The 13,028-nt window shown below is 51.5% G+C and overlaps 2 protein-coding genes across 2 annotated transcripts in view; one reads left to right on the top strand and one right to left on the bottom strand.

The window, feature by feature from the left end:
* Window positions 1–1,154: 1,154 nt before the first annotated feature.
* Window positions 1,155–13,028, bottom strand: part of LOC138764311 (C-X-C chemokine receptor type 3-like) — a 14,858-nt gene continuing 2,984 nt past the window's right edge. Inside the window, exon 2 of the mRNA XM_069940057.1 lies at window positions 1,155–2,333. Coding sequence (XP_069796158.1) covers window positions 1,233–2,333 — 1,101 coding nt within the window. The 3' untranslated portion in view covers window positions 1,155–1,232. The remainder of the gene's footprint in view (window positions 2,334–13,028) is intronic.
* mrpl17 (mitochondrial ribosomal protein L17) overlaps window positions 10,367–13,028 on the top strand; it is a 19,279-nt gene continuing 16,617 nt past the window's right edge. Inside the window, exon 1 of the mRNA XM_069940059.1 lies at window positions 10,367–10,470. The gene's annotated coding sequence lies outside the window, so the exon portion shown is untranslated. The remainder of the gene's footprint in view (window positions 10,471–13,028) is intronic.

The raw sequence follows: 13,028 nt of genomic DNA, 5'->3' as shown, positions 1-13,028 counted from the left end.
AGGAGGGAGGGGGTAGAAGAGGGAGGGGGTAGAAGAGGGAGGGGGTAGAAGAGGGAGGGGGTAGAAGAGGGAGGGGGTAGAAGAGGGAGGGGGTAGAAGAGGGAGGGGGTAGAAGAGGGAGGGGGTAGAAGAGGGAGGGGGTAGAAGAGGGAGGGGGTAGAAGAGGGAGGGGGTAGAAGAGGGAGGGGGTAGAAGAGGGAGGGGGTAGAAGAGGGAGGGGGTAGAAGAGGGAGGGGGTAGAAGAGGGAGGGGGTAGAAGAGGGAGGGGGTAGAAGAGGGAGGGGGTAGAAGAGGGAGGGGGTAGAAGAGGGAGGGGGTAGAAGAGGGAGGGGGTAGAAGAGGGAGGGGGTAGAAGAGGGAGGGGGTAGAAGAGGGAGGGGGTAGAAGAGGGAGGGGGTAGAAGAGGGAGGGGGTAGAAGAGGGAGGGGGTAGAAGAGGGAGGGGGTAGAAGAGGGAGGGGGTAGAAGAGGGAGGGGGTAGAAGAGGGAGGGGGTAGAAGAGGGAGGGGGTAGAAGAGGGAGGGGGTAGAAGAGGGAGGGGGTAGAAGAGGGAGGGAGAGGTGGGAAGGAGGGGGTAGAAGAGGGAGGGAGAGGTGGGAAAGGAGGGGGTAGAAGAGGGAGGGAGAGGTGGGAAAGGAGGGGGTAGAAGAGGGAGGGAGAGGTGGGAAAGGAGGGGGTAGAAGAGGGAGGGAGAGGTGGGAAAGGAGGGGGTAGAAGAGGGAGGGAGAGGTGGGAAAGGAGGGGGTAGAAGAGGGAGGAGAGGTGGGAAAGGAGGGGGTAGAAGAGGGAGGGAGAGGTGGGAAAGGAGGGGGTAGAAGAGGGAGGGAGAGGTGGGAAAGGAGGGGGTAGAAGAGGGAGGGAGAGGTGGGAAAGGAGGGGGTAGAAGAGGGAGGGAGAGGTGGGAAAGGAGGGGGTAGAAGAGGGAGGGAGAGGTGGGAAAGGAGGGGGATGCAGAAGGGAGAGGAAGCGGGAGTGGGACGAATGGGAGAGGGAGGAAGGAGGTTGAAGAGGGGGAGGTGGGGAGGGGGAGGTGGGGAGGGGGAGGTGGGGAGGGGGAGGTGGGGAGGGGGAGGTGGGGAGGGGGAGGTGGGGAGGGGGAGGTGGGGAGGGGGAGGTGGGGAGGGGGAGAAGAGGGGGAGGGGGAGAAGAGGGGGAGGTGGGGAGGGGGGAGAAGAGGGGGAGGTGGGGAGGGGGAGAAGACGGGGAGGTGGGGAGGGGGAGAAGACGGGGGAGTCAGGCGAAAGAGGCGGAGGAGAAGACCTGGTCCGTGGCGGAGACCGAGCTGGGCGGCCGGCGCCCTCGCCAGCCCCGCGCCGGCCTGCGGACTCCCCAGTCCCGCAGGGCACACAGGAACTGGCGCCGGAAGCGCACGCCGACGAAGGCGTAGACGAGCGGGTTGAGGCAGCAGTGGAGGTCTCCCAGCGAGCGGGTCAGGTCGTAGGCGCCGTCGAGGTGCCGCTCGAAGCGGCAGTCGCGGCCGCCGTCCGCCCGCAGGCGATGCAGGGTCTCGGCCAGCAGCGCGGCGTTGAATGGGGTCCAGCAAACCAGGAAGGCGGCCACCACGGCCACGGCCAGCCGCACGGCCCGCCACTCCCGCCGACGCTGGGCGCCGCTGCGCGCACGGGCCACGGCGCAGCCGATGGCCCCGTAGCAGAAGCCCAGGACGGTGACGGGCAGCAGGAAGCCAGCGACGTGGTAGAAGCCGCTGACGGCTACCAGACCCAGCCGGCCGCCGAAGTCGTGCGCGCATTGCGGGGCCCCCTCGCCACCGGCCGGTACCGGGCGCAGGTAGACCAAGTCCCGCACGGCCAGCACCAGGCACACCAGCCAGATGAGCGAGCAGACCAGCCCCACCCTAGGCGGCCGCCTGCGCGGCTTCAGGGCGCGGGCCACGGACAGGTAGCGCTCAAAGCTGATGCCCACCAGCAGGAAGACGCTGGCGTGGAACGCCGCAGTGTACAGGGCGCCAAGCAGCTTGCAGAATATCCGGCCGAACACCCAGCCCCGGCTCTTCTCCACCGCCCAGAAGGGCATGCTGCAGGCAAGGAGGAGGTCGGCGGTGGACAAATGCATCAGGAAGGCGTCCGAGGCGGACTGGGGCCGGGGCTGGTGCCACAGCACGGCTACCACCACGAGGTTGCTGGCTCCCCCTGCCGCGAACACGCCGGCATAGAGGGGGGGCAGGAGGAGGCGGCACAGGCGGTCCCAGCCCCGTGAGTCGTCGACGCACGGCTCCAGGGCGCAGGGAGCGGCGCTCTCGCACGGCCCCCAGCTGGCGTTCACCATGAGGTTGGCCCCGGAGCTGCCGTTGTAGCCCAGAAGGGTGTCCAAGTCCTGTGTGGGGTGGGGTGGGATGGGTGGGGGGAGGGAGATGAACACAAGAGTCACAATTCAGATCGATTGGAACATCCACCCATGTCACATCCAGTCCTGGCAGAAGAACCACCTGGACAACCCAGAAGTTGCCAACACACTTTTTTAGGGGGGGGGGGTGGGGGGGGGGAGGTTGAATTGTTGGCCCGGGATGGAGGGGTTTTATTTCGGAAATGTATAAATTGTTGCAACAGAAAATGCCTCTCGAGCTGCATTAAATCGAGACTTCAAATGGGAGAAGGATTTGGGAAATTGAAAATGGTTTTTAAAAAATATATATCGATTTATTAGAAAACAAAGTAATAACCACAAATACAAAATTAAAATATGAGCAGATTATCAAAAAGAAAAATTCATGGTTACATCAGAAAAAAAATCTAACTGCAAAGAATCCTAAAAAAATAAACCCACGTGGTGGCGCACATCACTCGTGACGAACCAACCCAGCTTGTATCGCCGCGCCAGGGGTGGGGGGGGGGTGCAACCGCGAGAAGTTGGCAGCCTCGGGGGACCCCCGTGCCTCGTGGCGGCGGCCAAAGCAAGTGTGAGGACGTCACTGCCGGCGCGAAGTTTGAATCAGCAGTTCGTCTGAAACCTCCATCATGTTAGTGGTGTGTTTCGTTCTGTGCAGCAATGGCTGCACTCAACCATCTACACCTCCCTTTAACCAAATTTTACCTGCCCGCCCTCCTCCTCAAAGAAAGAAATGAGAATAACTTCAATCATTCACTATTACAACTGCACTCATCAGATTTTCTAATTAGAATAATGCAAGTATGGGCTCCAAATCTTTTAAAATCTATAATATTGATCCTGTAAATCATGTCATCTTCTCCAGTGGTCTGCAGGGCCTCATTTCCGAATGCCATCTTTATGAATTAAGCTGCATCTGATCTTGCCATGAAAGAGCTGGGTATTTCCTTGCTACTTTCTGGAGCTCATTGCAAGAACCCCATATGAAATTTATCCAACAAAGCCACTTCAGTAAAGAAAAAGATCTCTGGGTCGAGAGAAAATTGTATTTTCAAGATATCCTGCAGACAGTCTTATCCTGCAAGACCAAACTGAATGCAAAAAAGTGCCCTTCTGCTTATTACCGCAAAAACTCACATCTGAAGCACTCAGATTTCAAACGTGAGGTCTAGATTGGTGACGTATAATTTTATACACCGATTATATTGAAATGGATTGTTGGAGGAATGTCATCAGGGATGCCATGACAAAGTTAGTAACTGTTAAGAATGGTGACGTATAACTTCATGCACCAATTATATTTCGCTCCAGAACGTTTGAAAAGATACAAAGTGAGTGCCTCGGATTTGTGTTTGGGTGTCCTGAGCAAAAACGTTTGCCCTCACGGAAAAATAGCTGCAGGAGCCGGCCATCTGGCCCGTCAAGCCTACTCCGCCATTCATGGCTGATCGATACCCGGTTCCTGCCTTCTCCCAGTACCCCTTGGATCCAAGGGCCAAATCTAACCTACTCTTCAATATTGACAAGGAACTAGCCTTAATGACTTCCGGTGGCAAAGAATTCCACAGATCCACCACCCTCTGAGAGAAGAAATGTTTTCTTCTCTAGGTCCTAAAAAAAAAACCTTCCCCCTTATCCTTAAACTGTGACCCCTGGTTCTGGGTTTTTCCCAGCATTGAGACAACCTACCTGGGTCCAGTCTGTCTAAACCCTTAAGAATTTTATATAAGATCCCCCCTCAATCTTCTAAATTCCAGAGAATACAAGCCTAGTCAATCCAACCTTTCATCATATGCAAGTCCTTCCATCCCTAGTACAGTCTAGTGAACCTTCTCTGCACCACCCCCATAGCGAGGATGTCCTTCCTCAGATAAGGAGACCAAAATTTCACACAATCCTTCAGATGTGGTCTTGTGAGAAAGTTAGGGGGTTTTAGTCTAGATTAAGAGATTGTGTGCAAGATATATTGAAGATAACATTTTCTTTATATCCTAAGTTTTTTTTTTAATTGGAGAAATTAAGGAAATGGCTTGGGTATATAAACTGGATAAAATTCAGGTGGGGTTCCTGCGATTAGATCGAGCAGTAGCAAGGAAATGTATAGTTATCTCGTGCAAACACAGCTTAATTTACAATGATGGCATTCGGAAATGAGGTTGTGTATACCGATAGAGAAGATAAGTTATGATTTAAGGGATAAGCATTGTGTATTTAAAAAGATTTGGAGCCCATATCTGGATTATTCTAATTTAAGAGTGGTCTTGAGTGCTGCTGGATCTCCTTATCAGAGAGTTAATGAATGATGTTAGATATTCTCCTGAGCTATTTTATTTCCTTTGTTTTAATATATCTCTTTTTTCTTATTGGAGGGGGTAGAGTTAGGATAGAGGGAGGGGTAATGTTTAGTGGGGAAGGGAGGCTTCTTTTAGTTAGGATTTTCTGTAGATCTTTATTTTTCTGTAACCGCCATTGATTTTGACAATTTGTTAACCTTTCTGATACATATTTGTGGTTGTGATTTTGATTTCTGATAAATAAAATATTTTTTAAAAACTTTGGGGGGGTGGGAGGTGGGGTGCATGTTATGGATTTTGGACTGCCCACCATCTTATAACCATATAACAATTTACAGTATGGAAACAGGCCACCTCAACCCCTTTAGTCTGCACCGATTTAAGTGAAACTCCATCAGTTCCACCTACCTGCTCCTTGCCCATAACCCTCCAACCCCCTCACATCCATGCACTCATCCAACCTCCTCTTCAATGATAGAATTGACCCTGCTGCAACCACCTCTTCCAGAAGGTCATTCCACTCAGCCACCACTCTCTGAGTGAAGAAGCTTCCTCTTGAAGTTTTGCCCCCTAATCCTTAACTTTTGACCCCTTGTTCCAATCTCCCCTACCCTCAGGGGAAGAGCCTATTCACATCTACTCTGTCCATTCCCTTCATAATTTTAAACACCTCTATCAAATCCCCTCTCAACTTTCTACGCTCCAATGAATAAAGACCCAGTCTACTCAATCTTTCTCCATATTCTAGATACTGCAATCCAGGCAACATTTTCGTAATCCTTATTTGCACCCTCTCAACCTTATTGATATCCTTTCTATAATTTAGAGACCAGAACTGCACACAATACTCCAAACATGGCCTCACCAATACCTTGAACAGTCTCAACATCACCTCCCAGCTCCTATATTCTATGCTATGATTTATAAAGGCCAGCATACCCAAAGCCTTCTTCACCACCCTATCCACATGAGAATCCACTTTCAAGGAATGCTGAACTGTTATTCCAATATCCCTCTGTTCCTCAGCATTCCTCAATGCCCACCCCTTCATTGCATACATCCTATTTTGGTTATTCTTCCCAAAATGAATCACCTCACACTTATCTACATTGAACTCCATCTGCAACCTATCAGCCCACTTTTCTAAACAGTCCAAATCCTTCTGTAGTTCACAAAAACCATCTTCACTATACACAACACCCCCTATTTTTGTAACATCCACATATTTACTCACCCAATTTATCACCCCGTCATCCAAATCATTAATATAAATGATGAACAACAAAGGACCCAACACCAATCCCTGAGGCACACCGCTCATCACCGGCCTGCATTCTGACAGACAGTTGTCTACCATGACTCTCTGGTGCCTATCTTCCAGCCACCACTGAGCCCATCTGACTATTTCTATATTAATCCCTAGAGACTGAACCTTCCTCACTAACCTTTCATGCAAAACCTTTTCAAAAGCCTTACTAAAATCCAAATAGACCACATCAACTGCTCTACCTTCATCTACCTTTCTGGTCACCTCTTCAAAAAATTCAACGAGATTCGTCAAACATGACTTTCCCATCACAAACCCATGTTGGGGGTCCCTGATCAATCCCTGCCTATCCAGATATTTATACATATTATCCCTAAGAATTCTTTCCATTAATTTCCCCACCACCCGATCTTGGAACGTTCCTATTGCGTAGCCTTTCATCCCTGACCCATTTCAACCTCAGCTGGCTCCTTCATGTAACAGAGGGGACGATACATCAACTGCCAACTTTTGCACTTTACTGTGGTGGTGGGGAGGGGCTGTACACAGAAAAGCCTGGGTAGCATCTGAATGGAGGATCTGAGATCTTTGGGGTGTGAGCAGAAAGCAGGCAGGCCCAAATAAATAATAAAGGGAAAGATGGGGCCGAGTGGAGGCAAAAAAAGGCAGGAACACTGGAGGACAAAGAGTTGGCTTCCTGAACACTCTTTATGGATGTTGGGGACACTGATCATGAGAAATTGCCTCCACATTTTCCTAGCACGTTTTTATTTTAGATATGACCTATTTTTGTGATTTCCCATCATATTTTAAGTTGGCACCAAGCACGGGAAACCATGCAGTGCAACATGTCCTTGAAAATTCATTCTCCGGGCACCTTACCGCCGATCGCGGTGCAGTCAGTGACGGACATGGCAAAAAGTTTCATGGGGGGAGTAGGGGAACTGCGACCGTGGAAAAGCGGGATACGGGGCACTGGAATCCATCGACGCCATCTGACAATTGCTGGACACTGAGAGGAGAGGCATCAGATGCCGAGTACAAATGGAAATCAGTGGCAAAACATTTTTAGGTCCGTGTGACTGACCCAAAGCGTCGTGATGCGATTAAAGGTGCAAAATTCAATAAAAGTTAATTTAATGATTCGCCAACTTCCCACATGATACGACAAATCTGAAATTATGTTTGTGTTCATCTTGATGTCGTCTATCATAATCCCAACTTGTTTTCAGGAAGCGAACCTCTTGAAAAAAATGTTGTTCAGTGTTATTGTTAGTTTAAATATCTGTACACGTAAATGAATAAAGAAATGTAAACAAACTGACTGTGCATTACAGAGAAAAAAATAATAAAATGCAAAAGTTTGTAAATGAGTCCCTGATTGAGTCTGTCTGATGGTGGAGGGGGGAGAGGCTGTTCCTGAACCTGGTGGGGGCGAGTCTTGTTGCACCTACACCTCTTCCCTGATGGCAGCAGCGAGAACAGAGCATGGGCTGGATGGTGTGGATCCTTTTTATAATATTTTATTTATAATTTTAAATCATATAATATATTAATACAAAAAGTATATAATTGAATAAACCTCCCCTCATCCTCCCCACTAACAACCCCCCCCCCCATTTTCTGCTGTTTCCTCCCTCCCTTTGTCCTGCCTGCGGGTCCGTGCTCCTCCCCCTGCCCCCCCGACCACCACTTTGTTCCAGAACCTGCCAACCTTCGGCTCACCCCAATGAAGAGGCTCAAGCCCGAAACGTCAGTTCCATGTCATTATCTTTGCCACTCTTTGACCAGCTGAGTTTCTCCAGCAACATGTGTTTTTATTGGAACTATGGGGTGGGGGGAAACAAGAAGGAACTCTGTGCTGACTTGAAAGAAAGAGGTTATCATCTGGAGAGCCCTGACGGGGCAGGTTTCATCAACAAGACACGAAGGTGACTGATGAAGTACGTCAGTTGTGGAGGTTCTGGAACAACACATCTCTGAAAACTGTCAAGGACCTTCCTGAGCAGTAACCATTTACCTTTCAAGAACCAAAGCTCGGTGAATATTATATATGTTAAATTCTGTGCACAGTATAAGATTTGCCTGCACCAGTGAACTTGGAGGAATGAAAAGTGAGATTGGACTGTGAACTTTTCTGAACTTACACACACATTACGTGCATGTGCACTTAGAATTCGAAGGGGGTTGTGAGGTTAAGTAAGTTAAAGTTCGATTCTATTTTCATGTTTAAAGATCATTAAAAGCAACTTTTGTTGAAGTAACCATTTGTCTTGGTAAATATCTATTGCTGCTGTGTTTTGGGGACCTCTGAGCTCATAACAGTATCCAAGTAAACAAATAAAGAAATGTAAACAAACTGACTGTGCAATATAGAGAGAATAAAAAAATAAATAATTGGAAAATTTCAGTCTTTAAATGAGCCCCTTATTGAGTTTGTCCAGCTGTTCCTGAACCTGGTGGGTGTGATTCTTGTGGCCCCTACACCTCTTTCTTGATGGCAGTGGCGAGAACAGAGCATGTATCGGGCAGGGCAGATCCTTGAAGCTCTCCGATGGCAGCATTCCCCGTAGATATTCTCGACAGTGGGGGAGGGTTTTGCCTGTGATGTCCCGGGCTGTGCCAACTGTCTTTTGCAGGGGATTTACACTCAGGGATATTGGTGTTCCCGTGATGCAGCCAGTCAGCACACTTTCCACCACACAACTGTAGATGTTTGCCGGGGTTTCCTACATCATGTTGAACCTCTGCTAACTCCTGAGGAAATTGAGGTGCTGACATGCTGCCTTCATGTTGCCATTGGTGTGTTGGGCCCAGGAACGATTGTCTGAGATAGTGAATCCCAAGAACTTAAATGTGCTCACCCCTCCCCACCTCTGATCCCCCAGTGATCACTGGATTGTTCATCTCTGGTTTGCCCTCCCTGAAGGCAACAATCAGTTCCTTGGTTTTGGTGACATTGAGAACCAGGTTGCTCTTAATGCACCATTCGGCCATGTTTTCAGCCTCTCTCCTGTAGGCCGACTCATCCTCCTTTTATAAATCATCAGCAAATGTGTACAGGACAGTACAGGCCCTTCAGCCCACAATGTCATGCCATCTTTTCCTACCTCATAACCCATCCACGTGCCTGTCTAATGTTCCAGCCATCCCTGGCAAGGCATTCCAGGCACCCATCACTCTCTGTGTTAAAAACGTTCCCCTGGTGTCTTCCCTAAACTTCACTTTGTAGTGTTCGCTATTCCTGGCTTGGGGAAAAGGCACTCTCAGAATCTGGTAAATGTTTATTGTTTCCTCTCATCCTTCGTTCCAGAGAGAAAAGCCCCCTAGCTCTGCTATACCTCACCTCATGAGGCACGTTCTCCAATCCAGGCGAATGATGTCCTGGTGAATCTCCTCTGACCCCTCTCCATGGCTTCCCCATCCTTCCTATAATGAGGGATCAGAACTGAACCCAAGTGCGGTCTCACCAGATATTTGTAGAGGTGGGACCGGGGGGAAGGTTCCACTCTGCTGGTGGTGGTTGAGAGACAAAGGAGGGAGGGGGTGGTGAGGGGGAGAGCAAGGGGAGAGAGGGTGGCGAGGAGGCAGGGGGTGTAAGGAGGGAGGGGCTGGTGAGGAGTGGGGGCAGTGAGGGGAGAGGTGAAAGGGAGGGGGATGGGGAGGCAGGGGATGGGGAGGAGGGAGGAGGAGGTGAGGAGGGAGGGGTTAGTGAGAAGAAAGGGGGTGGTGAGGCGAAGGGGAGGGGGAAGGTGAGGAGAGAGGGGACGGTGAGGGGGGGGGGGGGGGAAAGGCGGCCGGTGAGGCGTTTCCGAGGTCCACCGTTCTTGATTAGAGATCCCACTGCCCCCTAACGAGCTGATGCTCACACCGGGTGCTCTGAGTGGCTGGCTAGCTGGCAGCCCTTCCTATGCAGGAAATGAGCGCAGGGTCGTGGTTTTCCACCCCGTGCGAAGGTGCAGTCATATCAAGAGTGGGAGGAGAAGGGAGGGGGAGAGGCAGAGACTGAGTGAGAGAACGAAAGAGAGGCTTGAACCATAAAACATTACAGCACAGAAACAGGCCCTTCAGCCCTTCGAATCTATGCCGAACTATTTTTCTGCCTCATCCCACTGACCTGCACTCAGTCCATATCCCTCCCTCCGTAGCCGACTTCTGCTCCTATTTCTGATCTCCTGGGCTGTGTCCACTATTTTTTTTTTGCCAAGCTTTACGCTCTGGGGTACTGGCGTCCCCCCGACCAGACCGCGATGCAGCCGGTCGGCGCACTTTCCGCCACAGGGTTTCCGAGGTCGCGCTGACTTTTCGCCAACTCAGAGGCGCTGACCTGCTGGGTCCAGGAAAGATCCCCCGAGACCGTGCTCCCCGTGGCGTAAATCGCGCTGCCGCTGGCGTACAGGTCACTGACGGATCTCTCCCCGCCCCCGGAGCCTCCACGTCGATGCAATCGCGAAGGAGGGCTCGCCGGCGGCTTGGTTAGGAGATCCGGTGTGTCGCCAGCGGACCGAGGCGAACGTGCTGGCCGGTGGCATCACCGCCTGGATCGGAGGCGCCAACTCTCAGGGTAAGAATAAAGGCCCAGAGGGCTGCGAACCCGGCCTGCCACATCAATAGGCTTCACCCCATTGAGGGCGTCTACAGGAGGGGGTGTCTTAAGGAAGCAGCCTCTCTCCTCAAGGACTACCCCCATCACTCTGCTCGCATCAGGGAAGGAGGTCCAGGGTCCTGAACTCGAGCACCCAGCTGCACAAGGACAGCTTCTTCCCCACACCCCCCCCCCCCAAAACTCCCATCAGATCCCTGAACGGATAGTGACCCTCAGACCACGGCCCCACTTCTCAATTTTTTTTATTGTTGGAAAGTGGTTGATATAAACACTGTTAAACTGCCACAAGACAACGAATTTTCGTGACATAAGTTTTGATTCTGAACGGTGGGTGGAGAGGAGGAAATCGTCCTCCAGGACAGGAGGACCGATAACCAGAGGGCAGAGATTCCGGAAAGCGGTCGGAGAGGATTATTTACCTCAAGGGGGGTGGGGGGGGGGGGGAGTCTCGGAACGGGGAACGTACTGGCTTGAGTGGGGAAAGGCACCAGAAAACGGGAAGACCACCCACCCACCGTTTGAGAAGGAGATGCAGAGAAGACGGATTTCTCTCTTCCCCCCCCCCCCCTCCCCATGGGACAGTGACTGCGACGGCGGACCGGCGAGGTGCTCTGCGGCGGAACAGCACACAGGCTGCTCTTGACTGGGGTCGAGGGACTTAAACCAGGACTGGTGGAGGGCCGGCCGAGACCGAGCCGGGCAATAAATTGAATTTTGAACGGGGGAGTTGGGAAATGCCCTCTGTCCCACAACGGGGATGAACCGTGGACAGAGGCAGAAGAGAAACAGAACACTCATTCTAGGATGTGGGTTTGACGCATTTTGAAATCATCAGATCTGCAGACGATTCTGTGCAGTGGCCAAGGTGTCAATAAGCTGCTTGGCTGAACATTGACTTTCAGAAGGAAGTTGTGTGATTGTGAAATGTATATTGTTCACGATTTATAGGAAAAATCTTCGTCCTTCCCGCTAGTTCAGCCCCTCTCCTGTCTGTTACAGGAGACCATTCAGCCCCTCTCCTTTCTGTTGTTCAGGGACAAAGTGAAGGGAGGAAAGATTAGGGGAGAGGTCAGGGGTGGTTTTTTTTTACACAGAGTTATGGGTTCTTTGAATACATTGCCAGGGGTGGTGGAGGGGGCTGGAACATTAGGGCGCATTTAAGACAGGCACATGGATGAAAGAAAAATAGGTTACAGGGTAGAGAGGGTTTGGTACATTTTTTAAAGGAATATAGGTTCGCACAACATTGAGGGCCGAAGGGCATATGGTGCCCTATAAACATAGAGCATGTATTTAAGGCAGAGATTAGTGGGTTCTTGATTACTGGGTATCAAAGGTTATGGGGAGGCAGTGGGGCTTTGTGGGAGACTGGATCAGCGATTAAATGGCGGGACAGATTCGATGGGCTGAATGGCCTATTTTGGTTAATGCCCAGAGTAGGAGAATCAGTAACCAGAAGGACACAGGTTGAAGGTAAGTAGAGGGGGAGGGATTTAACATTTTATTTTTACACAGAGAGTGGTGCCAGTGTAGATCGGTTGACGGTGGAGAAGATGAGGCAGGCGCTATTGCAAGGTTCAGAGAAAACATGGGGCTGATCCCTTGATAGGATGGGTTTAGAGGGATGTGGGCAGGTGGGACCAGTGTGGGTGGGACTGTTGGACGGATCCATAGATAGGACGGGTTTGAAGGGACATGGGGCCAGAGGAGACGTTCCTACAGGGACAGTGAATGCGGCAGAGGACCAGCAAGTGGGGGTGGGCTCAGCGGCTGAAAGGCCCTCACGGGCTGCGGGCGACTTTCGGTCGGGGGTCCTGCGCTAGGCTGCGGGCTGCTGGAGACCAGCTCACGGGAACCAGGATGCGCAAGGGCGCTGACGGGAAGAAGGGGCCCCGAAGGGTCCTCGGGTGTTTCCTAGAGGGTTGGATCTGGAGCCCAGGCGGCCGATGAAAGGGAGAGGCTGCGGGAGCACCGGAGGCAAATCCACGGACATTTGGTGGCCCTGAAGGGACTCTCTCTCTCTCGCTTCTCTCTCACACTGTCAAGGGTGCCTCTTTCTCTCTGCCTTATGACAGACTAAAGAAAATGCATGTAATATTACATTTTCTGTTTTATTACATGGCTGTCAAAAGAATCGTGAATCCAGATCTTGATCAGTTCTCATCTCATCTGACGGTGGAAGTGACTGTCCATTAGGAAGGCCGTAAGACGGCTGACATTGCTAGGCAGCGGAGACACCCAGGTCAAGGCCTCCCTGCACTTGGACGACGGCGCCGTCTTCCGTCCGGATAACACGGTCGGTCAGGACACTGACCAGCCTATGCGGCCACCTTGAGGTGCCAGGGTAAACCAGAAGAGCGAGCCGATGTTCTCTGGTAACTGGCTCACCATCCCCTTCACAGACAGATCCGACCCCCTGAAGGTGCTGGGGATCTGGTTCGGAGGGGCCGAGGCGTGCAATGAGAATAGGCCGGAGCAGATTGCAAAGGTCCACCAGAAATCAGGCCCGTGGGCGC

The sequence above is a fragment of the Narcine bancroftii genome, chromosome 5 (assembly GCF_036971445.1).
Source record: "Narcine bancroftii isolate sNarBan1 chromosome 5, sNarBan1.hap1, whole genome shotgun sequence".
Lineage (NCBI taxonomy): Eukaryota > Metazoa > Chordata > Chondrichthyes > Torpediniformes > Narcinidae > Narcine > Narcine bancroftii.
Note: the sequence above shows the minus strand (reverse complement) of the source record. Positions and strands in the feature narration are given on the sequence as shown.